At 44.9% G+C, this 27,881-nt stretch overlaps 1 protein-coding gene across 1 annotated transcript in view; it reads left to right on the top strand.

Annotated features, from left to right (window-relative positions):
* The first annotated feature begins 222 nt into the window (after window positions 1–222).
* The window catches only part of LVRN (laeverin), a 201,705-nt gene continuing 174,046 nt past the window's right edge, over window positions 223–27,881 (top strand). Inside the window, exon 1 of the mRNA XM_073677039.1 lies at window positions 223–1,165. Within this exon, the coding sequence (XP_073533140.1) occupies window positions 411–1,165 (755 nt within the window). The 5' untranslated portion in view covers window positions 223–410. The remainder of the gene's footprint in view (window positions 1,166–27,881) is intronic.

The following is a 27,881-nucleotide window of genomic DNA, read 5'->3' as shown; positions in this document are numbered from 1 at the left end:
ACTCAGCTTAGCTTGCTCTCACCATTCCTGTGTGTAATTATTCCCATTTCTCCTATTCTTGTCCCATCTGCTTCCTCTGGGTGACTGTACACTCTATGGATTGCTATTCTGTGCTTTTTCTTGCTTCTCTCCCAGCCTCTGATTGTGAGTCTATGTATCATTAGCAGGAGTCCCAGCAGTTCTCCCCTCCTTCCACCCTGATGTTTCTGGGTTGCTGCTGTTGTATATATACATGTCTCTGTATCCAGAGTAAGTCAGCTCCTCGCTTCCTCCTGTTGCACATCCTCCAACCCAAAAATCCATGGAGCAATCGCCTGCACTCCCCCCTGCCACCCTGTGACACACCCAGCACTTACTTTAGCAGCAGATCCTAGGACTTATCTTCTGGAGAGGGGTACACACTCTACAACATGGGACCCAAGTCTTCCTCTGGCTTCTACCTGAGCAGGACCTCTGCTGCCCTGCTGGCACTGCTGCTGGCTGCTCTGCTCCTGGCACTGATTGTGCTGGGAACTCTATATGCCAGGACTAGTAAAGCAGACCTGACAGAGGAGCAGATGGACACAAACAGTGCCTCTACCAACATGAGCACCCCTCCTGTCCTATTAACCTTTCCCACACAAGCCACAGGACGACCTGGCATATGGGACAACCCCAGGCTGCCCAAAGACTTGGTGCCCTTACACTATGACCTGGAGCTGTGGCCAAGAACAGAGCAAGATGCAGAAGGCAGCTACCCCCTGTCTGGGCAGGTGAACATCACCATCAGCTGCCTGCATGGCACAGACGTTGTGCTGCTGCACAGCTCCAATCTGAACATTAGCCGGGCACAGCTGGCACCACTGTCTGAGTTCAACTACAAGAATGAGCAGACAGAGAGCAAAAAGTCAAAATCAGGAATCAAACAAAGCAACAGAGCCAATCTCTATGGAGAAAAAGTGTCCTCACACTTACAAGACACAAGTGCCAGCTCCCCAGACCATGGGCAGAACATTACCATTACTAGCCTATGGCATTCTGAGCCCCACCAGTACCTGGTGCTGGAGCTGGAGATGCCACTTGTGGCAGGGACCCTGTACATGCTGGAGCTGGACTACCAAGGCTTCCTGAGTGAGGACTACTCGGGACTCTTCATAGCACACTACAAAGACTTTGACATAGACAAGTAAGTAATTAATAAAGTGTCCTCTTAACCCTTTATGCTGCATGCTCATAGCATTTAGTGCCATTTCCCTAATGTCTTTTTGTCCTCCAGTTACTGTGCATGAGTATGCTACATGTAGCTAGAATATTAGTGTTTAGTCTAAAATTATTAGGAAAAACAAAGTAATTCATCTGCTGTCCACATGGATGTATTTTAAATAAGCCACACATGTAAGCAAAGCAATAGCTGAGATGATTTCTGATCTCATGTTGGCAGATTGCAGAAGTACAAAGGAGGCAGAAAGCTATTTACAACGTCCCATAGATTTGATTTCCAAATTCCTATAAATGTTTCCTTACTATGAATACAAATGTTTTTGATAGAAAGGGGAATAGTTCAGGGGAATAAAACACTAGGAAACCTAAAAGAGCACAAAGTATACTGTTAAGAAAGCTGTAATCACTGAGCACTGGATAGGGGGGATAGGGTTTATGTGCCGAGAGGCTATGTTTGCTGTTAGGCTGTTATAAGTTACAAATACATGAGCTAATCACTATGTATTGTGCCATGAATGTACCCATAGAGTATCAGTACCCCCACATTATATCTAGTGTTCAATGATAACTCTATTTGTAAAACTAAATTCTTAGCTTCTTACAAATTCCTAAAACATACAGTGGGTACGGAAAGTATTGAATTAAATTTTTCACTATTTGTTTCATTGCAGCCATTTGGTAAATTCTAAAAAGTTCATTTTTTTCTCATTAAAGTACACTCTGCACCCCATCTTGACTGAAAAAAAACAGAAATGTAGAAATTAAAAAAAAAAATAAAAACTGAAATATCACATGGTCATAAGTATTCAGACCCTTTGCTCAGACACTCATATTTAAGTCACATGCTGTCCATTTCCTTGTGATCCTCCTTGAGAAGGTTCTACTCCTTCACTGGAGTCCAGCTGTGTTTAATTAAACTGATAGGACTTGATCTGGAAAGGCACACACCTGTCTATATAAGACCTCACAGCTCACAGTGCATGTCAAACCAAATGAGAATAATGAGCTCAAAGGAACTGCCCAAGGAGCTCAGAGACAGAATTGTGGCAAGGCACAGATCTGGCCAAGGTTACAAAACAATTTCTGCATTACTCAAGGTTCCTAAGAGCTCAGTGGCCTCAATAATCTTTAAATGGAAGAAGTTTGGGACCACCAAAAGTCTTCCTAGATTTGGCCATCCAGCCAAACTGAGCAATCATGGGAGAAGAGCCTTGGTGAGAGAGGTAAAGAAGAACCCCAAGATCCCTGTGGCTGAGCTCCAGAGATGCAGTAGGGAGATGGGAGAAAGTTCCACAAAGTCAACTATCACTGCAGCCCTACACCAGTCGGTCCTTTATGGCAGAGTGGCCCAACGGAAGCCTCTCCTCAGTGCAAGACATATGAAAGCCCGCATAGAGTTTGCTCAAAAACACACGAAGGACGCCCAGACTATGAGAAATAAAATTCTCTGGTCTGATGAGACGAAGATAGAACTTTTTGGTGATAATTCTAAGCAGTAAGTGTGGAGAAAACCAGGCACTGCTCATCACCTGCCCAATACAATCCCAACAGTGAAACATGGTGGTGTCAGCATGATGCTATTGGGGCGTTTTTCAGCTCCAGGGACAGGACGACTGGTTGCAATTGAAGGAAACATGAATGCGGCCAAGTACAGAGATATCCTGGATGAAAACCTCTTCCAGAGTGGTCTGGACCTAAGACTTGGCCGAAGGTTCACCTTCCCACAAGACAATGACCCTAAGCACACAGCTAAAATAACAAAGGAGTGGCTTCAGAACAACTCTGTGACCATTCTTGACTGGCTTCAGAACAACTCTGTGACCATTCTTGACTGGCCCAGCCAGAGCCCTGACCTAAACCCAATTGAGCATCTCTAGAGAGACCGGATAATGGCTGTCCACCAACGTTCACCATCCAACCTGATGGAAATGGAGAAGATCTGCAAGGAAGAATGGCAGAGGATCCCCAAATCCAGGTGTGAAAAACTTGTTGAATCATTCCCAAGAAGACTCATGGCTGTACTAGCTCAAAAGAGTGCTTCTACTTAATACTGAGCAAAGGGTCTGAATACTTATGACCATGTGATATTTCCGTTTTTCTTATTTAATAAATTTGTAAAAAATGTTTACATTTCTGTTTTTTTTCAGTCAAGATGGGGTGCAGAGTGTACTTTAATGAGAAAGAAATTAACTTTTTATAATTTACCAAATGGCTGCAATTAAACAAAGAGTGAAAAATTTAAAGGGGTCTGAATACTTTTCGTGCCCACTGTAAGTCCACTGCACCCACACTATGAATTAGAAATTCAATATTTAATGATCAGTTAATTAACAGATCACAATTTCATAAATAGGATCATATCAAATGTACATTACCGGAAGATCAACTGCTCTAAATGATACTTTAATGAAATTGTGAAATTTGATAATAAAATATTGAGTTATTTATTTATATTGTAGGTGCAATTTTCCTGCAGGAATTTGTCATTGTTCTTATAGTACCTCTTTAATGGCACTTTGTCAGCCCAGAATGACTGTTCAAACTAAGTCCCGCCGCTTGATGCTTCACAGCGGGGCCAATCATTTATATACACCTCCCCACCTGCTTGTTTTCCGCAGTCTCCACCCCCTTTGCTTTGATGGACAATTCTGTCCTCATAGAGCCAAAGAAGAGTGGAGATAGATGGAAACCAAGCAGGTGGGAAGGTGTAGTTAATTGTTTGGCTCTGCTGTGATGCACCGAGCGCCTGAACTTGATTTGAACAGTCATTCTGTGCTGACAGAGTCCCTTTAAGAGGCTGACCATTGTAAATGGCTGTAAAGATGTATAACACATGGATAGCTGTTGTAATGGTGTCTGTTAAGTGAAGTTTACATCAGTGTTTTATAATATGTAATATTTTAAGATACTAAATATTTATTTTGGAAGGTTTTTACAATTACATTATATTTTAAACAGGATGTGACTGAGCTCTCAGATGACTTCCAAGTACTGATGGTTTAAAGAGGACCTTTCACTAGATTTTTTTATTTAAACTGAGTCCTCCTCCAATTGGTGCTGATCCATTGAATGTAGAACAGTTTTTCTTTTTCTTCTGTGCCCCTCTATTTGAAAATTATGTAGCCTGGAAATAAAAATGCAAAATTTCCAAATTCAACCAACTGGGCATATACCACAGAAGTGTTTAAATCAGCTGTGGAAAACTGGGAGGTAAAAGGGCACAGACATAGAGCAGTATCGTATCGCCTGGTAACGATAGTGAAAGGCGGGAGTCTGCGCTCACTTGGTGGTGTTGTGTGAAGGCACAACACCTGTAGACGCATGTAACTGCAGCTGCGGCCACGTGGCTGAAGTCGAAAAGCTTCTTCCAGATGATTAGAGGGGACAATATCACGTTGAATGGGCTGCGCTGCAGTAAATGAGAAGCCTTGTGTTCCAAAATAGTTCTTTATTGTACCAACGCGTTTCGCCACCGGACTGACACCTATCTCAAGGTAAAAAAACAAGTATGTTCAAGGTAAAAATACTTGTTTTTTTACCTTGAGAAAAGCACCGGTCCTGTGCCAAAGCATGTTGAGACAATAAAGAACCATTATGGAACACATAAGGCTTCTCATTTACCGCAGCGCAACACGTTCAACGTGATATCATCTTCATCTTCCTCTACTATACGTCAGTTTCGGGGCATGTAAAACTCATAAATATGTAATAGTTACCTAAAAATTTTGCAACTTCATTTTTATTTTGGTCATTTTTTAAAAAAAAAAGTGGGTAGGGATTAGGGGGAGGGGTGCCACTAGAGATGGGAGAAATTCCCAAACTTCATTTTGGGCAGTTCTGCTCAAATTGGCTTACAGATTCAATTTGGTGTGAATAGAAATAGATCCTAATTGAATTTGTCATGAACAGACTTTTATTATGCTCCGAGGTCTCTCCAGACCCCAAAGCATAATAAACGGAGGACTAGGAGGAGGTTAAAAATAATAGAATATTATACTCCCTTATTTTTAGCACACCTCTCACCTGTCCTACCCCCACAAAAGCCCGCCTGGTCCTCTGCTTGCTTCGGATTGGTCTTCTGTCCTGATCTTATGGTGCTGAGTAGACCTCACATGGTCACTTGTGGTTCTCTTATGTCAAGGTATAACCAATCTTGGCCAGACAGATTCAATATAATTTATGCGAGAAAGTGACATAAATTATTGCAGAAATTTATTATAGTAGATTTCAGATTTTGGTGCACTGTCAGCTGGAAAGATGTGCCAAACCCATTAAGGGGCACGTGCCTTACACCGGCGGACTTTTTTTCAAGATTGGGGTTGGTTTTGATTAATCAGCCTGAAGTATTGCACAGGGCCAATATTAGCCAGCTATTATTATTGGAAGGATCAAAGCTCTTTATATTTTATAGCTTTATATACTGTAAGTTATCAAGCAAAATGTTGGAGAAAAGTAGTGTAATTTGTGTGCTAACTTGCGTCAGATTTGGGAAATGTTTCTGCAAATGTATTTTGGGCTTTTTGGGGAATAAAATGCTAATGTCAGATGTGCAGTGAAGCGCCAGATGTGAGAGATGTGTGTCTAATATTCTGTGATTTGCGTGAAATGTACTATCTAGCATACACCATTTTGATTAATTAAAATATTTCTTTTACCTTTGTTAATTGCTGTAAAACCTATAACTGTGCCATGGTGTGTGTGTTATACATGTTGCATTTTACCATTTTTTGCATCAACCCATTACATATTGCACACTATTTCAAGCATCTGAAAGGATTTTCCTCCATTTATCATCTATCCACACAATAGGTGATAAATATATGGACCCCCCCTCCAATCACTAGGCTGCACGTCCCAAGTCCATTCATTCTTTCTCACTGCATGGCCACAGAGGAGTCTAGTATGCATACTATCTCTCCATCTAAAGGGAATCCGTCACCAGTTTTTGAGTCTCTAACTCCTTCTTTATCTGCTCCTATACCGCATTCCATAAATGTGTCTATCATCTTCTAGCGCCCCCTAAATATCCCCAAAAATAGCATTTTAATTTCTCCCACACTCTATTTAAATGAGGATGGTCCAGTCCAATGGGCGTCCTCGCTGCGGTGTCTGTGCCTCCTCTCTGCTCCTAATAGCCGCCACTTTGATGGATGCGTCATCCACAAATCGAAAGATATTTCACGCCTGTGCTGTAGCCTTGCAGGCCCGAGCTGGCGCACATTGCTCTTCCCTACTGCAGGCAGAACATAAAACATCACTGCATAAGCTGGAAAGACATCGCTCGGTGCTTGCGCAGTGATGTTTTATGCTCTGCCCGCAGCAGGGAAGAGCAATGTGCGCCTATGTGAGCCTGTGAAGCTAGTGCACAGTCACGAAATGTTGTTTTACTATGTTGATGAAACGTGTCATTCATGTAAATCAAAGCCGCAGGACGGCGATTAGGTACAGAGAGGAGGCACAAATGCCACAGCGAGGACACCCATCCTCATAGAAATACAGCACAGGAGCAACTAAAATGGTATTTTGGGTGTATAGTGGGGGAGTCAGTGTTGGAATCTATGTTGTTTATCTATCGGCCATCTTGTTGTGGTTTGCTGGCTTCTAGACTTTTCCTGTGGTGCTGGGTGTCTTGGTCAAGTGATCTCTTCACTCTTTACTACTCAGCACCTGTCTCCCATTCCCCGCTGGACATCAGTGTTGTTATGCTTGTGCTCTGGCTAGTTTGCCTTGTTAAGTTGTTTGTGCTTTGGACTATTGATATCCTGGGACTTCTTGTTTGACCAGTTTTGTTCCCTTTAATCTTTGTTTCTGCAACTAACTTTTCTGTTGGGAGGTTTCCTGTTTTTTCTCCCAGTCCTAAGATCTTTAATGGACCTCTTTCCCCTTCCTTTAGGTCTTCGTTTGAGTTCAGTGCAGGAGTTTCGGTGGGGCTATTCACATGAATAGGGCACCCACCCCAGCGTAGGGTTTAGCTGAGTCTCAGTGCAGGGACAGCTTTTCCCTCCTATTCCTTAGTTCTAAGTTGCAGAACATAACAGTCAGGAGATGATAGACATGTTTGTGGAATGCAGTGCAGGAGCAGATAAAGAACAATAAACAATAGCTACAATACATGTGCCAGTAATGTTCCTCACGTGTATTCTGGTATGAAGACGTTATTATCATTTGGATAGGTGATAAATTATAGATCGGCACCAACTGTTGGAACCTCCACTTAACATCAGAATGGGGCACTGTTATCACTGTTAGAACTGAGCGGCACTGCGCATGCTCTGACGCTGCATTCATTCGCTACAGGACTTCCATTGTCCTGTTCTTAGCTTTCTCTGGCAGGCCCATAGGGAACGAATGGAGCGGCAGTTGATCAAGTGCACTCCAGTGACATTCTAATGGGGATAAAAGTGCACCATTCTGGTGATCATTGGGGGGACCTAACGATTGGGCCCAAACAATCAAAAAGTCTATCCTGTGGATGGTAGAGAACTTCTACCTACAGTAATTTGTGCAAAGAAAACCTCTCTCGTGCTTTGCATAACATTTATTATGTGTTTTAGAAAAGTTTTGGACAGATTTTAGACATTTTCGACAAAGGGTGTAAAATATCAGGAAGTGGCTGGAAAAAGGCTTAAGTCACAATCCCTGGCACCAAAATTGTACAGAAATTGTTCCACAAGTTGGCACAACTTTATTGACCAAACTAGATACTGTAAATGGTTTAGAGATGCACCAAAAATGTATCAAACAGCATGACACTCTGTAATAAATCTGGTGTATTGTTAGACACAAGCTAAAAATAGATGGTCCAGCCCTAAAGATGTGCAATGAATCCTACTTCTTTATTATAAATAATTAGAGTGCAGGACAGGAACAGTCCAGATAGAGCAACACTTAAAGACTGTCCAGTCTAAGTTTGCACTGTAAAACCAAAGACATGAGCCAGAGCTCCAGTTGGTATGCATGCCACGTATAAGAGCATGTTCACACTGTGGCCATTTAACAGACAAAACCTAAAATAGAAACAAAATGAACATGTAAACTGCTGTAAGCAAGTAAATAAATGCACTGTGTGCAGAATTATTAGGCAAATGAGTATTTTGATCACATGATACTTTTTATACATGTTGTCCTACTCCAAGCTGCATAGGCTTGAAAGCCAACTACCAATTGAGTAAATCTGGTGATGTGTATCTCTGTAATGAGGAGGGGTGTTGACTAATGACATCAACACCCTATATAAGGTGTGCTTAATTATTAGGCAACTTCCTTTCCTTTGGTAAAATGGGTCTGAAGAGAGATTCGACGGGCTCTGAAAAGTCCAAAATTGTGAGATGTCTTGCAGAGGGAAGGAGCAGTCTTAAAATTTCCAAACTTTTGAAGCGTGATCACCAAACAATCAAGCGTTTCATGGCAAATAGCCAACAGTGTCGCAAGAAGTGTGTTGGCAAAAAAAGGTGCAAAATAACTGCCCATGAATTGAGGAAAATCAAGCGTGAAGCTGCCAAGATGCCATTCGCCACCAGTTTTGCCATATTTCAGAGCTGCTACGTTACTGGAGTATCAAAAAGCATAAGGTGTGCGATACTCAGGGACATGGCCAAGGTAAGGAAGGCTGAAAAACAACCACCTTTGAACAAGAAAGATAAGATAAAACGTCAAGAATGGGCCAAGAAATATCTTAAGACTGATTTTTCAAAGGTTTTATGGACTGATGAAATGAGAGTGACTCTTGATGGGCCAGATGGATGGGCCAGAGGCTGGATCAATAAAGGGCAGAGAGCTCCACTCTGACTCAGACGCCAGCAAGGTGGAGGTGCGGTACTGGTATGGGCTGGTATCATCAAAGATGAACTTGTGGGACCTTTTCGGGTTGAGGATGGAGTGAAGCTCAACTCCCAGACCTACTGCCAGCTTCTGGAAGACAACTTCTTCAAGCAGTGGTACAGGAAGAAGTCGGTATCGTTCAAGAAAAACATGATTTTCATGCAGGACAATGCTCCATCACGTGCATCCAACTACTCCACAGCGTGGCTGGCCAGTAAAGGTCTAAAAGAAGAAAAAATAATGACATGGCCCCCTTGTTCACCTGATCTGAACCCCATAGAGAACCTGTACTCTGTAGGACTTATCTTATATAAGTATTGGGGGCAACGTGAATACTTATATAAGATAAGTCCTATTTTTGATCATGTTATTGTCATGAAAAAGTATTTGGAATGGAGTATCAGTTTACCATATAAATCCAAACTGTGAGTGGGATTAGCATTGCTAATTATAGGAATATCATACTAGAATATGTGAATATATTTGATTAAGGACTACTGGTATAAGGTTGCGCCCTTGATATATATATGTGATATATTGATGTAGATTGGGAAATAATAGATATGCATTCATAAGCCCCTCCTACAACAACCTACTCCTGCTGTTTTTAAGATTAGTGACTTATTGTGTATAGGCTGTTGTTGTTCAAGTTCACACCAATATATTATATATCCAGTAGTGAAAGACTATCGTCTTCAGTAAGAAGGTGTGAAAAAAGAAAAAATAATTATAAAAATAATCATAATGAATGAATATTTCTACCTGCACTAGGTCACTTTTTATGGGCACTTTATGGGCACTTGTTGTATGTTATATGTGTCAAGTATGACTATTAAAGATTATCTTTTAAGAGGAATAGACAAAAGGGTTTTTTGTGTTAGCTGGTAAAATTATTCCCTTTATATATGGAATCAAGACTATGTGATCTCTTTTTTCCATTCTACCCCATAAAGTGATAATAAAAATTAATCTACATGTTAGATGTTTCCCAAAATATTGCTTTTACATTTTTTTACTTGTTTTCCAAAAAGCGTTCAGATATTGTAGCTTTATCCACAGAAAAAAACTAAAAAGTTATATCTTGAAAATTAACAATGAAAAAAATTGCTTAATCCTTAAAGAAGTATTCCCAGCAAAATTCTTATCCTCTTAATATATTGCAGTCATCATATTATATAGCACTGTGTACTTACAATTGCTCATTTTGCCCATTTCCCCAGCTTATTCTTTGCTTTTCTATTAGGTCTATAACATCACATGATTAAAAACTCACTAGCTGAATCCTTCTAAGCTCTATGTAGAAGCAGGAGGTCAATTTTCCCTGTATGAGTCATAGTTACTGCAAAAGTCCTTGGCAGGGGAGAGGAGCAGAGCAGCTGGGTCAGGAGGGGAAGAGGGGAATGATAAATACAGGGACCAGAGACTTCCTGTTTATACATAGAGCAAAGAAACTAGAAGAATTTACTGGGTAGAAAGGCAGAATGAGCAGTTGTAAGTACACAGTGCTACATATTATATGATGATTGCAATATATTAAGAGGATAAAAACTTTGATGGGAGGAGTGCTTTAATTCTACATGCTCTATATATCTGACTCATGAGCTATGGTAAAATAGTGCCGCATGTGAGATATATTCTTCATGCTGATCTGTTGGGCACAGTCTCTATACCCATGTGTCAAGAGCCTGACATTTACCTAGCTGGGATCTTGCTGAAACTAGGTGTACTAGTGAGAACAATAATATACAAATAGTATATTTGTTTGGAATCACTACACTCATACTGACCTGTAGAATAAAGTTAATGTGTCACTATTACCACATGGTGAACACTGAAACAAATTCTAAAAAATAAATAAATTGCAGAATTACTATTTTTTCAAAAAAATACTAAAAGTTTTTCAACACATTTTATATACCCCGAAATAGTACCATTAAAAAATTATCACTTGACCTGGAAAAAATAAACCCTAATATTACTATGTTGACTGGTTAGAACACAGTAATAAAAAGATGAAGAAAATCACTGCATCCGTAGGCCCAAAATAGCTGCGTCTAAAACACGCGGTAGAAAGAGGTTGACTTAACCATAAAGTGCTTGTCCGGCACCAATCGTTGTTGCATCGAGAAGTGGCACGAGCTGATGACATCACAAATCTGTACATACTTGGGCCTGGCAGGACTCATGATTGGCAAAAGTTTTATTACACCGGCTATTAGGTAGTGAACGAACTGGTAATATCATTACTGCATGTGACTACAGAATATAGGCCGCCACTTTTATTTTTTAGCAAGGGCCAAACTTGTCTTAAACCGGCCCCGCACAGGTTTATACACTCTGTACTATACACAATACACTGAGCATTTTGCCCAGAATAACATGTTGCACTCTAATATCCTCAATCTGCCTATTTATCTGGTTTTATTCCAATAGCAATCCTACTTTTCTATTTTTTGTGATATACCTGTGAATGTTATACCAAATCATACTACTTCCAAAGGCTTCAACATTTATATTGAAGGAGTATTTTTGGTAAAACTCATTCTGTGCTATGTCTGGTGCAGGTCCTAAGGTGGTGAATGAAACAGGGATTCACTGAGCACCAGAGAAGAGATCTCTCTTTTATGCTCCATCCTGCACTAATAATATCATAAAGTAACAGTTTTACCTAGAGAACATAATTTCAGATAAAACAGCTCAAATAGAAGAGAGGAACAATATAGAACAATAAAAGAAAACAGTGACAACCACAGTGCCCCCACAACAATGACAACCGCAGTGCCCCATATCACATGGACAACCAAATTGGTTTGGTCATATGTAGTGATGAGCGAGCACCAAAATGCAAGCACTAAAAAGCAAATTGAAATGCTCGAGTGCTCGGCCCGAGCAACGGGACCAATATAAGTCTATTGGAAACTCAAGCATTTTTCTGGCGGCTCCCCCCTGCGGTCTGCAGAGGGCCTAAAAATTGCCCAAATCGATGGGAACAGTGCTCAAATGACATGGGAACAGCATGGGGAAGACCCCTGGAAGCATTTCTGACTCCCAGGTCACTACTGTCAACAATGTTGTCAGAGTATTACGCTACTTTTACGGACTCACAATAAAACATACAAAAATGAAAGCAAACTGGATTTTCCTGGGAAAAATGTTAAGGAACATCCTTTCCAGGGTAATGACTTGTATATAAGGCAAAATAAATATACAAAAACAAAAATGCTCCTCCACACCTTGGACTATGTTCACACGTAGCGTTTTTGATGCGTTTTTGCACTTTTGCATTGCTTTCAACGATGAAAAATACATTTACCAGTAAATGTCATTGTAACATTTTACTACCTTATCGGGCCATGTGGTGTGTGAGACATGATCAGACACATCCTGTTTCATTTATGAAAGAGGGACTCTGAAAGTCACAAAGACTATTTTTATTGGGCCATCAGGTGGCCCTTACTATTCTTAAAGGGCCAGCAGGCGGCCCTCGCTATTGTTAGAGGGCCATCAGCCGGCTATGCTTTGTTGTTCCCGTTATTAAAGAGTGGGTTTCTTATACTGTTATTGCATATGCAGTGACTGCAAGGGCTGCCAAAAATTTGGACGCAACTCAATACCCCTTTGAAGAGACATAGCGGAGGGCCTCAGTAAAAAAATGTTACCATTATAAAGGAGTGGGTGTCCTATAGTGGTAATGCCCATGCAGTGACTGCAAGGGCTGCCAAAATTTAGGAAAAACCCCAATAACAATTTAAAGACACATAGAGGTGGGCCTCAGTAATGAGTACGACTTGTTCCCATTAGAAAGTAGCAGGTATGCTATACAGCTATAGGGCATGGAGTGAGTACAACGGTGGGCCTCAGTAATGAGTACGACTTGTTCCCATTAGAAAGTAGCAGGTATGCTATACAGCTATAGGGCATGGAGTGAGTACAACGGCTACCAAAATTTAGGAAAAACCCCAATAACAATTTAAAGACACATAGAGGTGGGCCACAGTAACAACATGTTCCCATTAGAAAGGAGCGGGTCTGCTTTACAGTTATAGAGTATGCAGTGAGTACAACGGCTGCCAAAATTTTGGAAAAAACCTCAATAACAATTTAAAGACACATAGAGGTGAGCAACAGAAACGACATGTTCCCATTAGAAAGGAGCAGGTCTCCCATACTGTTCTTGCTTATGCATTGACTGCAACATCTGCCAAAGATTTTGAGGCACTCCAATGCCCCTTGCAAGAGACGTAGAGGAGGGCCTCCTGAAAAAAATGTTCCCATTATTAGGAAGTGGGTCTCCCATACTGTTTGCCTATGCCGTGAATGCAATAGGACAAGATGCGCAGACTGCTGTAGATGAGGTGCTGGCTAAATGGGATGTTATCCAAGCAAGATCCCCCACACCACCGCTAAGGTAATTTACCTTTATACCTAACAGCCTGAGCATTTGTTCAGCAGTCTGTTCCTTGATTTACCCCTTGAACAATTAACTACCTACAGGCTCAATGAAGCTGAAGGAAGTACCTGCACTTCTTGACACTTGATCCCCATATTTGGAGCACCCATAGGTCAGTGCCCCACATAACTACATATATATATATATATATATATATATATATATATATATATATACAGTGCCTACAAGTAGTATTCAACCCCCTGCAGATTTAGCTGGTTTGAAAAGATGCAAATAAGTTAGAGCCTTCAAACTGCAAACGAGAGTAGGTTTTATGAACAGAAGCATAAATCTTACAAACCAAAAAGTTATGTTGCTCAGTTGAATTTTATTAAATTTTAAACATAAAAGTGTGGGTCAATTATTATACAACCCCTATGTTTAATATTTTGTGGAATAACCCTTGTTTGCAATTACAGCTAATAATCGTCTTTTATAAGACCTGATCAGGCCGGCACAGGTCTGTGGAGTTATCTTGGCCCACTCCTCCATGCAGATCTTCTCCAAGTTATCTAGGTTCTTTGGGTGTCTCATGTGGACTTTATTCTTGAGCTCCTTCCACAAGTTTTCAATTGGGTTAAGGTCAGGAGACTGACTAGGCCACTCCAACACCTTGACTTTTTCCCTCTTGAACCAGGCCTTGGTTTTCTTGGCTGTGTGCTTTGGGTCGTTGTCTTGTTGGAAGATGAAATTACGACCCATCTTAAGATCCTTGATGGAGGAGCGGAGGTTCTTGGCCAAAATCTCCAGGTAGGGATGGTATTCTTGGGGTCGTATGCAGTGCCATCCAGTCTCCAAACGTCACATGTGTGGTTGGCACCAAAGATCTCGATCTTGGTCTCATCAGACCATAGAACCTTGAACCAGTCTGTCTCAGAGTCCTCCAAGTGATCATGAGCAAACTGTAGACGAGCCTTGACATGACGCTTTGAAAGTAAAGGTACCATACAGGCTCGTCTGGAAAGGAGACCATTGCGGTGGAGTACGTTACTTATGGTATTGACTGAAACCAATGTCCCCACTGCCATGAGATCTTCCCGGAGCTCCTTCCTTGTTGTCCTTGGGTTAGCCTTGACTCTTCGGACAAGCCTGGCCTCGGCACGGGAGGACACTTTCAAAGGCTGTCCAGGCCGTGGAAGGCTAACAGTAGTTCCATAAGCCTTCCACTTACGGATGATGCTCCCAACAGTGGAGACAGGTAGGCCCAACTCCTTGGAAAGGGTTTTGTACCCCTTGCCAGCCTTGTGACCCTCCACGATCTTGTCTCTGATGGCCTTGGAATGCTCCTTTGTCTTTCCCATGTTGACCATGTCTGAGTGCTGATCACAAGTTTGGGGAGGGTCTTAAATAGTCAGAAAAGGCTGGCAAAAGAGATCTTTAATCCCCACATGTGAAGCTCATTATTCTTGGTGCCTGAACTACTTCTTAATACTTTAGGGGGACCAAACAGAATTCTTGTGGTTTGAGGGGTTGAATAATAAATGACACTCTGAATTAACTTTTAACGTTTTTAAAAAAAAAAAAAATTTGCTGCAGTGCATTTCCCACTTCCAGGCTGATCTACAGTACAAATGTCACAATGCCAAGTTAATTCCGCATGTGTCAACCAGCTAAATCTGCAGGGGGTTGAATACTACTTGTAGGCACTGTATATATATATATATATACACATATATACAGTGCATTGTGAAAGTATTTGGCCCCCTTGAACTTTTCTACCTTTTGCCACATTTCTGGCTTCAAACATAAAGATATAAAATTCAAATTTTTGGAGGAATAATCAACAATAAGTGGGACACAATCGTGAAGTGGAACGAAATTTATTGGATATTTTAAACTTTTTTAACAAATTAAAAACTGAAAAGTGGGGCGTGCAATATTATTCGGCCCCTTTACTTTCAGTGCAGCAAACTCACTCCAGAAGTTCAGTGAGGATCTCTGAATGATCCAATGTTGTCCTAAATGACTGGTAATGATAAATAGAATCCACCTGTGTGTAATCAAGTCTCCATATAAATACACCTGCTCTGTGATAGTCTCAGGGTTCTGTTTCAAGTGCAGAGAGCATCATGAAGACCAAGGAACACACCAGGCAGGTCCGAGATACTGTTGTGGCGAAGTTTAAAGCTGGATTTGGATGCAAAAAGATTTCCCAAGTTTTAAACATCTCAAGGAGCACTGTGCAAGCGATCATATTGAAATGGAAGGAGTATCAGACCACTGCAAATCTACCAAGACCCGGCCGTCCCTCTAAACTTTTATCTCGAACAAGTAGAAGACTGATCAGAGATGCAGCCAAAAAGCCCATGATCACTCTGTATGAACTGCAGAGATCTACAGCTGAGGTGGGAGAGTCTGTCCATAGGACAACAATCAGTCGTACACTGCACAAATCTGCCCTTTATGGAAGAGTGGCAAGAAGAAAGCCATTTCTCAAAGATATCCATAAAAGTCTTGTTTGAAGTTTGCAACAAGCCACCTGGGAGACACACCAAACATGTGGAATAAGGTGCTCTGGTCAGATGAAACCAAAATCGAACTTTTTGGCCACAATGCAAAACGATATGCTTGGCGTAAAAGTAACATCGCTCATCACCCTCACCCTTTTCTTCAGCAGGGACAGGGAAGATGGTTAAAATTGATGGGGAGATGGACGGAGCAAAATACAGGACCATTCTGGAAGAAAACCTGTTGGAGTCTGCAAAAGACCTGAGACAGGGACGGAGATTTATCTTCCAACAAGACAATGATCCCAAACATAAAAGCAAAATCTACAATGGAATGGTTAAAAAATAAATGTATCCAGGTGTTAGAATGGCCAAGTCAAAGTCCAGACCTGAATCCAATCGAGAATCTGTGGAAAGAGCTGAAAACTGCTGTTCACGAACGCCCTCCATCCAACCTCAATGAGCTCGAGCTGTTTTGCAAGGAAGAATGGGCAAGAATTTCAGCCTCTCGATGTGCAAAACTGATAGAGACGTACCCCAAGCGACTTGCATCTGTAATCACAGCAAAAGGTGGCCCTACAAAGTATTAACTCAAGGGGGCCGAATAATATTGCATGCCCCACTTTTCAGTTTTTAATTTGTTAAAAAAGTTTAAAATATCCAGTAAATTTCGTTTCACTTCACGATTGTGTCCCACTTGTTGTTGATTCTTCCCCCAAAAATTTGAATTTTATATCTTTATGTTTGAAGCCAGAAATGTGGCAAAAGGTAGAAAAGTTCAAGGGGGCCAAATACTTTCACAATGCACTGTATATACCCTATTCTTATTAGGTTCTCTTAGTCTCTTTCTTTGAATCTATATCCATCACTCATGCCATCAGGGACTCCTAGGGATTACCTCCCCCCTCCTCTTCCTCCCTTTCCCCCCACCCTCTTTCCCCTCTACTCTCTTAAAGATTTATTTGCTTGAAACATTCATACCTATGTTGAGTGTCATCTCTGTATATTTATGTATATTTATGTATATATGCAACCACTTGTTATATATTGTATAGCACATTTGTTTTTTTTCTAATTTTCTAACAAATGTAAATTTCTCTTATAGCGAAGTTTGAAAAAGACCAACTCTCATCAAAATGTCGCGACATTTCGCTCTAAACTCCCCATGTTCCCAATCTTTATGGTGTGGTGAATATTTGTTATTTGCTATTTGTGAATAAACTGTCTCACCTTCTGCAAAACAAGAATTGAGTGCAGCTATTATATATACACTGCTCAAAAAAATAAAGGGAACACTTAAACAACAGAATATAACTCCAAGTAAATCAAACTTCTGTGAAATCAAACTGTCCACTTAGGAAGCAACACTAATTGACAATCAATTTCACATGCTGTTGTGCAAATGGAATAGACAATAGATGGAAATTATTGGAAATTATCAAGACACCCTCAATAAAGGAGTGGCTCTGCAGGTGGGGACCACAGACTACATCTCAGTACCAAATGCTTTCTGGCTGATGTTTTGGTCACTTTTGAATGTTGGTTGTACTTTCACCCTCGTGGTAGCATGAGACAGACTCTACAACCCACAGAAGTTGCTCAGGTAGTGCAGCTTGACGTCACTGCTTTCTGGGTCTTCTATCCTTGGATTACGATATCGGAGAGAATGAGACACAGGACAGGATGTATGTGTCAAACAAGCTCTAACTTTATTACAAAGCATAGGGTTTATATACACCCTGAAGGCAGGAAACGGATTTGCCATATATGGTCCGATTATACAATTTAGCACACAAAGACTGGTTTCTGTTCTCGTGATGTCTATGCTTGTGTTGAAACATTTAATCGGAAACATTTAATTAGACACATTTAATCAGATACATTCTGATGACTAGCAAGGACACGTTAGTCTCTATTGATACAAGGAAGGAACATTTAGCTGTTGTTTTGACCTAAAGTAACTGTCAGACTTATATAGCATAGATGGGGCCTTTAAACTTGAGGGACCTATTCTTCTGCTATAACATTCCATCCTTTTGTTCCTTCATTTATCAATATGAATTTCTATATTTTCTTTTAGTACAACGCTGAATACACATTAGAAAAAAACTTAAAAACCAAATAAACCGTAAGACACATTAGCAAAACCTGAAAAGTAGCTTGCACTATACCAGCCAACCACCCACCGATACCTTTAAACCAATTAACGGGATTTAGAAAGGAAAAGGTGTTTGCCCACCAGGAATCCTGATTCTTGAGGTTGGCCTCATCATAAAGTCTCCTTAATTTTACCACGTCTTCTCACTTGTGTTTCAGCGTCAATACACTAGAATTGTCTATATAATGGCAGCATGCGGGCCCTATTATCTGGCACATTCCTCCTTGTGCCGCTGCTAAATAATCTAGTACAAGGGTATGTTGGTTCGTGACAATAATCAATTGATTCTGTTTTTAAAATAGACATTATTCACCCAATTAGAAGTGTGTAGATATCTTTCCAACAGGGAAGGTTTAAAGGCATCACTGCTTCCTGAAGTGGCATTAAAACTTATTTTTAATCCTTGTTCAGGTATTTTCCCTAGATCAGTAATTTTTGTTTTGTTACGAGGTACCCACTCCCCTCCTTTAAATGCTATATACAACCTGGGAATTATTTGACCCGTCAGGTTCCCTTGCCACCAGGGAAATTTTGTCCACCCTACTACGGGAATCCCAACAGTGGTATTCCACAATCTCTGTGTGGCATTATTGGCCCAAGTATCTGAACAGTTCACCCAAAGGTTTATCTCTTCCCATGAGACTGGAACAGCGAGAAAGGGTATGCTAGTGGACGTCACAGGGGCATGTGTAAATATCCAATAATTAGCAATAGTCTGGTTTTGCTCCTTTAGTCCATCGATTAGAGAAAGATGGTGTTTAATGAATCTATTGTCGCCTCCATCTGTAGTGCCCAACGTAGTCCATGCACCTGTGGTCGCAAGGATGCAGGTAAGTATAAACAATTTCTTCATTCTTTGTCCGCTGGTTCTCCTAGTATCTTTTTGCAATGGGACACGTGGATCCAGGCCTCTTTTCCCTCTAGCTTAACGGCTGTGCTTGTGGTCAGCAGAACTTGAAAGGGTCCGTCAAACCGTGGATCTAGGCTTTTCCTCAAGTGTCTTTTTATAACCACCCAGTCTCCAGGTTGCAGCGTATGGCTGCTGGAGTCTTGATCTGGATCTGGAAGAGAACTGAAGACATTATCATGTATTTGCTTAATCTTTTTGTGTAAAGCCCTCACGTAGGAACTTAGCACATGGTTGTTCACTTCTAATGCTTGCGGATAGAAACACCCTAGGCTGGGTACGTTGCCAAACAATATCTCATATGGAGAGAGTCCGGTCTTTTTATTGGGCGTATATCTTACTGAAAACAGAGCAAGCGGTAAACAATCCGGCCATGGTTTTCCTGTTATAGCCATGGCTTTCTGAATTTTTAATTTCAATGTCCCATTCAGTCTTTCCACTTTACCACTACTTTGCGGGTGATATGGGGTGTGGAATGCTTGTTGAATTCCTAGAGCTGACATGACTTCATTCATTATTTCACCTGTGAAGTGTGTACCTCTGTCACTCTCAATTACCTCTGGTACCCCATACCTGCAGACCACCTCCGCAAGCAGTTTCTTTGCGGTTGCCGCAGCCGTGGCTTTGGCAATCGGGAAAGCCTCTTTCCATCCTGAGAACAAATCAATACAGACCAACACATATTCCCATGATCCTGACTTTGGCAGCTAAATATAATCAATTTGCAGTCTCTGGAATGGATAGAGGGGCCGGGGGGTGTTTGGGTGGTGTTTTAACTACTCTACCCTAATTATGTGTAGCACATATCATGCACCCTTTTATTAGTTGTTCAATACAGGTGGAGAATCCTGGTGCCACCCAATGTTTCTGCATCACACTCATCACAGCCGTTTTAGATTGGTGTGTCGGCCCATGTAGCATCTGGGCAGACGCTGGGTACAGTGCCCTTGGAAGGCATCATCGTGTCCCTTTCCCCATACCCCATTTGCTTCATTCAGGCATGCACCTTCCTTTAACCACTTATCAACCTCCTCCTTTTGAGCCTGAGCCTGCATTTGGGATAAGATGTCCTCCGACACAAAGGGGTTTTTAGGGGCACTTAACTGACGTACTGTTGGCCCTTGTTGCGGCTTACAGGCTGCTGTTTTTGCTGCTGCATCTGCCATCGCGTTTCCTCTACTCACCTGATCGGTGCATCTGGTATGTGCTCTTACCTTTATGACAGCTACTTTTTTGGGTAGTTGTAGTGCATCAATTAACTGCTGGACCGCATCAGCATTCTTTATGGGGTGTCCTGCTGCCGTCAGGAAACCTCTTGACTTCCATATGGGACCAAAATCATGCGCTATACCGAATGCGTACCTAGAATCCGTGTAAATGTTAACAATACTACCTTCTGCTAGTTTACAGGCCTCGGTTAGGGCCCTAAGTTTGGCCTCTTGAGCCAATTGGTGTGGGAGCATTGGTTCTGCCTTGATTACTGCATTGAGGGAGACAACTGCATATCCAGTATGGAAAGTGCCCGAATCGTCCTGATGACAGGATCCATCTACAAAAATTTCAAAATCTGCATTTTCTAATTCATGTTCAAATACAGTAGGTAAACCTGCCGTTTCTTGTGCCATCATTTGTACACAGTCATGAGGAACTTCCTCTCTTGGATCTTCCTTAAAAAGCACAGTACCTGACCTCTCCTTTAGATCCGAGAGAGGTAACAAAGTTCCTGGGTTCAAAGTAGTACACCTCTGTAATGAAACATTGGGAGGCATTAACAGTGCACATTGTAACCTGAGATGACGTGCTGCTGAGAGGTGAGCGGGTTGCACTTGGTTCAATATAGTGTAGACATCATGAGGTGTTAGAACGGTGAGCGGGTGGTCAAGAACAATGTCTGCGGATTTATGGAGTAATAGTCCAACAGCATGCAGAGCACGTACGCAGGATGGTGCACCTCTGGCTACCGCATCTAATCTGCCACTAAAGTAGGCAACAGGTCTCTGATTATCACCATTTGTTTGAGTTAAAACTCCTGCTGCATGTCCAGCTTGTTCATGAAGGTACAGAGTAAATGGGAGCTCATAATTAGGGGTACCCAAAGCTGGAGCGGCCAAAATACGGTTTTTAAGAGAATAATAACAGTCTATTGCCTCTGATGTTAGTACAAAAGGTGTTGGGGTAAGACAGTCATAAAGGGGCTGCATCAAAACAGAGATGGCATGAATCCACTGTCTGCAATAGGAAACAAGTCCAAGAAAAGTTCTGAGGGCTGCAACATTGTTAGGGACGGTGAATGCCTGTACTGCTTGTTTGCGTGCATTTGTTAAATGACGGGCTCCTGGTGTAATGCAATGTCCCAAAAAGGTGACTGAAGATTTACAAAACTGAAGCTTATCTTTCGATGCCTTGCAGCCAGCTCGATAGAGAAACAACATAAGCGATATGGTTGCACTATGACATTGTTTCCTAGAAGGGGCACGAATGAGCAGGTCATCGACATATTGCAAAACAATGATATGTGGTTCAGACCATCCTTCCAGTATTTCCTGCAGACTTGCAGTGTACATGCTGGGGGAGTTCTGGGCACCCTGTGGCAATACTGTCCATGTATATTGACTGCCCTGGAACGTGAAAGCAAACAGGTACTGGCAGTCAGGATGTAATGGTACACTGAAAAATGCATTTGCCAAATCGATCACTGAAAAGCAAAGAGAGTTAGAAGGTATCTGTGACAGAAAAGTATGCGGGTTGGGCACAACTGGTGTTAGAAGTTCTGTGGCTTTGTTAACCAACCGGAGGTCATGGACCATTCTATATGCGGCTGGTTGTCCTGGCACGCTCTTTTTCTTTACTGGGAACAGGGGAGTGTTGCAAGGGGACTGGGTTTTGACTAGGACTCCCCTGTGTAGTAATTTTTGGACTTGCTGGGCTATGGCATTCTCCTGAGCCGAGCTAAGGGGATACTGCCTCTGTTGAGGTAAGATTGTGTAACATACCTGGCGGCATCCTTGCATAGTGGTCCATCTCCAACTGTGCAAGAGCGCGCACTTGATCTCCAGTCCAGAATGTCTCTCTGGCTTCCCTCCATGCTGTCTGTTTGTGTCTGTTTCTGCTGCTTAAGGGCGGCGTCCGATCACTTCCTGCTTTTTGTACCTGCTGCAGGCACACCCCTTGTGCGTCCTCAGCCTATTGCTGTCTGTCACCTGGTATTTAACCCAGCTGCTCCAATCAATCCCTGCCTGAGCATTGTGTTTCATTTAGTGTGCTCTTGCACTCTGAATGTGCCAGGTCCCTTCTGTGTTCTATTGTCTGCCTATCCTGGAGGCTGTATTTCCAGGTCTGTCTGAACACGCTCCTAGCCTGTTCCTCCTGCCCTCTAGGGGCTGCATTCCTAGACCCGCTCCTGTATCTAGTCTGTCCTGTCTGAACACGCTCCTAGCCTGTTCCTCCCGCCTTCTAGGGGCCGATTACCTAGACCCGCTCCTGTATCTTGTCTGTCCTGTCTGAACACGCTCCTAGCCTGTTCCTCCCGCCTTCTAGGGGCTGCTACCTAGACCCGCTCCTGTATCTTGCTACTGTGTCTGTTCTTGTCTGTATACGCTTCTAGCCTGTTTCCCATGTTTCTCTATGTCCGTACCTTTCCTTTTTCTGCAGAGTCTGAACTCGTACCTGTAACGGGTCTGGGAGGTGGAACCACAGAGCAACTATACAAAGGGGCAGTCCTTGTAAGGAAGCGGGTGACACCCAGGGAAGGCGGGCAGGCAGTCACGGCTAGTGACGGGGACAGTCTCTGGGTAAGAGGGCAGGAGATCACGGCAAGTGACGGGGACAGTCTCTGGGTAAGAGGGCAGGAGATCACGGCAAGTGACGGAGACAGTCTCTGGGTAAGAGGGCAGGAGGTCACGGCAAGTGACGGGGGCAGTCTCTTGACAGGCGGGTGGTCACAGCAAGTGACGGCTGAGCCTCCAGGTAGGCAAGCAGGCAGGTAGCGGGTGGACGCTCCCAGGTGAGCGGGCGAGAGTCTCTGAACAAGCGGGTGGTCACAGCAAGTGACGGCAGAGCCTCCAGGTAGGCTAGCGGGCAGGTAGCAGGTGAGCGCTCCCAGGTGAGCGGGTAAGATTCTCTGGACAGGCAGGTGGTCACAGCACGTGACGGCAGAGCCTCCAGGTAGGCTAGCAGGAAGGTAGCAGGTGAGCGCTCCCAGGTGAGCGGGTAAGATTCTCTGGACAGGCAGGTGGTCACAGCACGTGACGGCAGAGCCTCCAGGTAGGCTAGCAGGCAGGTAGCAGGTGAGCGCTCCCAGGTGAGCGGGCTGCCGGATCCATAGACAGACTGGCAGGGCTGGTAGGCAGACTGTCGGACCGCAGGAATAACAGCAGATAGACACGAGTCAGGCAGGTATCAGACAGGAAACTGGCAGGAAACTGGCAGGTAACTGGAGACGGGACCTGAGGGCTGAAGCAGAGTGATGAACTATGCTACAACATAGCTCGGGCACCTCCATTTTGGAGGAGGTGCCTTATATATGGTGAGGTCCTCCAGCCATTGGCTGGGGACTCCTTAGGACGGCGCGCGCGGCCCCTTTAAGAGAGGGGGAGCGCGCGCGCGCCCTAAGCACAGTGGCCGGGAAGCAGCGCGCGCTGCCAACAGAGCGGGAGGAGGACGCCGGGCACGGAGCGGAGAGGTGAGGGGAACAGCGTCCCTGCCTAGCAGGAGGCAGGGACGCTGAAGCTACAGTACCTAACTCCTGCTCGTTGTCACTGTACTCCCGTTTGTGAGTTTGTGGTCCACTCGCTACTTCACTGCAAGTACCCTGTGGGTATCTGGTTCTGCCTTTCCCTTCCTGTCTGTTCCGTGTGAACAGAGCCCTGTCCCCCCTGCTCTGCCTTTGCTCACCGCTCCGGCGGTTCTAGCCTGCTCTGCCTTTGCTCACCGCTCCGGCGGTTCTAGCCTGCTCTGCCTTTGCTCACCGCTCCGGCTGTTCTAGCCTGCTCTGCCTTTGCTCACCGCTCCGGCGTTTCTAGCCTGCTCTGCCTTTGCTCACCGCTCCGGCGGTTCTAGCCTGCTCTGCCTTTGCTCACCGCTCTGGCGGTTCTAGCCTGCTCTGCCTTTGCTCACCGCTCCGGCGGTTCTAGCCTGCTCTGCCTTTGCTCACCGCTCCGGCTGTTCTAGCCTGCTCTGCCTTTGCTCACCGCTCCGGCGTTTCTAGCCTGCTCTGCCTTTGCTCACCGCTCCGGCGGTTCTAGCCTGCTCTGCCTTTGCTCACCGCTCCGGCGTTTCTAGCCTGCTCTGCCTTTGCTCACCGCTCCGGCGGTTCTAGCCTGCTCTGCCTTTGCTCACCGCTCCGGCGGTTCTAGCCTGCTCTGCCTTTGCTCACCGCTCCGGCGGTTCTAGCCTGCTCTGCCTTTGCTCACTGCTCCGGCAGTCTCGCTCTGCTCTGACTCCTTTGCTCACTGCTCCGGCAGTCTCGCTCTGCTCTGACTCCTTTGCACACTGCTCGGCAGTCTCGCTCTGCTCTGACTCCTTTGCTCACTGCCCCGGCAGTCTCGCTCTGCTCTGACTCCTTGCTCACTGCTCCGGCAGTCTCGCTCAGCTCTGACCCTTTGCTCACAGCTCCAGGCGGCCTTGTCCTGCTCTACTCTTGCTCACCGCTCCAGGCGGCCTTGTCCTGCTCTACTCTTGCTCACCGCACCAGGCGGCCTCGTTCTGCTCTACTCTTGCTCACTGCTCCAGGCGGCCTCGTCCTGCTCTACTCTTGCTCACCGCTCCAGGCGGTCTCGTCCTGCCCTGCTCTCTCTCACCTCTCTGGGCTGCCTCACTCTGCTGTGTTTGTCCGCCACATCTGTGGTTCTGTTCCTGAGTCCCAGTGTGTACTGGGCCCTATCCCGCCTGCGTTCCTACCTGCTAGTGCCTCCCTGTCTGCACTCTAGCCGTGCTTGCCTGTACCCCCCTGCCTGCATACCCGCCTGCCTGCATACCAGTCGTGCCTGCCTATTCCCACCAGTCTGTGTGCCAGCCTAAGCAGTCTGTTCCTGTATTCCCCTGTGTGGGTCAACAGCCGTGTCCGGGGTCTGTCCTGGAGTAGCACCTGGTCCCTCTGCTCGGTTCCTCCTTGGTGCACTGGCGTCGTATGCCGTCGTGCGACCCTGGTCGGATCGGGTGAATACCTAGTTACGCCCCTCCAGGCATTCACTCTCCGGCACGGTTCAGTGGAATCACACGCACACGCCGCTCAGCCCGGGCGTGTGCATTACAGCATGCTCAGGCCATGGTTCCCGTTGAGCCCCACGGCCTTCGCTCTCTGAGACGTTTTCCAGCGAATACATGCATTAAAAATAAATAAATAACATTTTTTTTTCCTTAGCTGAGTTCCAGGCGAATTACGCACCCATCCAGATGGATCTGTCAGCTCTCGTTCCTGCGGATCCGCCACGTTACTATGGGGATCCAAGACAGAGTCGTGCATTTGTGGAGCAATGCATGCTACACTTCAAGTTCTACCCTCTATGTTTTCCCACAGATCGGGCTAAGGTGGGATTCATGATGTCTTACCTAGGGGGTGATGCCTTGAATTGGATCACCCCCCTATGGGACGCACAGGATCCTATCGTCCTGGACATAATGGCCTTCCTGGTGGCCTTTCTAATGGTCTTCGATGATCCTAACCCGGAGGCTCCTGCTGAAGCTTCACTTCCCAATATCCCGGAGCAGCCCAGATGGGTAATGTGTGTGGGTAGCGCAATAGTCCTCCAGCCCAATGAGACTACTGCCCACCCAGGATCCTCACAGGGTGACTACGCTCTCCGGAATACTTCTCCCAACCTCAAGAGGCAGTCCAGACGTGCTAGACGTAGAGGCAAGCCGTCACGCCAGGGTCTGTCCTCCCTGAGACCTCCTGACCCCAACCTTGAAGTCCCTACTGAAGCTTCATCTCCCTGTATCCCGGAGAAGCCCCAACGGGTAATGTACGTGGGTAGTGCACCAGTTCTCCTGCCCGAAGAGACTGCTGCCCACCCAGAATCCACACCGGAGGACCCCCTGTTGCCTCCTGAATCCCCCGGGATACCACTTGATGACAATTGGAGAGAGACTTCCCTATACTCTGTACCTGATACCTCGCCCGCTTCGTCCAGTGAGTCCGACCTAGTGTTCCCCAAAGCAGAGGTTATCCCCGAGTCTCTACACCCCTCCGATCAGGCGGAGGATCTCCAGTTGTATCCTGAACCCTTTCGGGGTGCTACCTGGTAGCGAATGGACAGAGAATTTCCTATACTCGGTACCTGATACCTCGGCTGCTTCATCCAGTGAGTCCGACCTAGTGTACTCCGAAGCAGAGGTTACCCATGAGTCTCTTCACCCCTCCGACCAGGCGTAGGACCTCTAGTTGCCTCCTGAGCCCTTCGGGGTGCTACCTGGTAGCGAAAGGACAGAGACTCTCCTATACTCTGTACCTGATACCTTGCTCGCTTCGTCCAGTGAGTCCAACCTAGTGTACTCCGAAGCAGAGGTTACCCATGAGTCTCTACACCCCTCCGACCAGGCGGAGGACCTCCAGTTGTCTCCAGAACCCTTCGGGGTGCCACCTGGTGGTGAATGGACAGAGACTTTCCTATATCCTGGATCTGATACCTCGCTCGCTTCGCCTAGTGAGTCTAACCTAGTGTACTCCGAAGCAGAGGTTATTCCTGAGTCTCTACACCCCTCCGACCAGGCGGAGGACCTCCAGTTGTCTCCAGAACCCTTCGGGGTGCCACCTGGTGGTGAATGGACAGAGACTTTCTTATACTCGGCACCCGATACCTCGCCTGCTTAGTCCAGTGAGTCCGACCTAGTGTACTCTGAAGCAAATGTTTTCCCCGAGCCTCTTCACTCTTCTGACCCGGCGGAGGACCTCCAGTTGTTTCCTGAATCCTCCGGGGTACCACCAGATAACAAAGAGACAGTGACTTTTCCTCACCCTGTACCTGATAACCCGTCTATTTCTTCCTGTGAGTTTGACAAGATGTACCTCGAAGCAGAGATTACCCCCAATTCTCTGCTCCCCTCCAACCAGGTGGAGGACTTCCAGTTGTCTCCTGTACCCTCTGGGGTGCCACCTGAAAATATATGGAGAGAGACTTCCTTGTGTGCTGTTCCTGGTACTCCACCCATTTCGTCTGTTGCTGAGGATGGCTGGATAGGAGGTAGCATCCTAGCTACCCAGAGGAGACCAGTTTTTCCGGTGGCAGTGGAAGTGATCTCCTTGAAGTGAAGGATTGGCCCTCGAATTCCCTGCGGAACATTCTGTCAGGCCTGAAGAAGAGGGGGCGTAAGGGGGGGGGTACTGTAACATACCTGGCGGCGTCCTTGCATAGTGGTCCATCTCCCACTGTGCAAGAGCGCGCACTTGAACTCCAGTCCAGAATGTCTCTCTGGCTTCCCTCCATGCTGTCTGTTTGTGTCTGTTTCTGCTGCTTAAGGGCGGCGCCCGATCACTTCCTGCTTTTTGTACCTGCTGCAGGCACACCCCTTGTGCGTCCTCAGCCTATTGCTGTCTGTCACCTGGTATTTAACCCAGCTGCTCCAATCAATCCCTGCCTGAGCATTGTGTTTCATTTAGTGTGCTCTTGCACTCTGAATGTGCCAGGTCCCTTCTGTGTTCTCTTGTCTGCCTATCCTGGAGGCTGTATTTCCAGGCCTGTCTGAACACGCTCCTAGCCTGTTCCTCCCGCCCTCTAGGGGCTGCATTCCTAGACCCGCTCCTGTATCTAGTCTGTCCTGTCTGAACACGCTCCTAGCCTGTTCCTCCCGCCTTCTAGGGGCCGATTACCTAGACCCGCTCCTGTATCTTGTCTGTCCTGTCTGAACACGCTCCTAGTCTGTTCCTCCCGCCTTCTAGGGGCTGCTACCTAGACCCGCTCC

The sequence above is a fragment of the Phyllobates terribilis genome, unplaced genomic scaffold (assembly GCF_046119375.1).
Source record: "Phyllobates terribilis strain yellow unplaced genomic scaffold, ASM4611937v1 Scaffold_1__5_contigs__length_1240528914, whole genome shotgun sequence".
Lineage (NCBI taxonomy): Eukaryota > Metazoa > Chordata > Amphibia > Anura > Dendrobatidae > Phyllobates > Phyllobates terribilis.
Note: the sequence above shows the minus strand (reverse complement) of the source record. Positions and strands in the feature narration are given on the sequence as shown.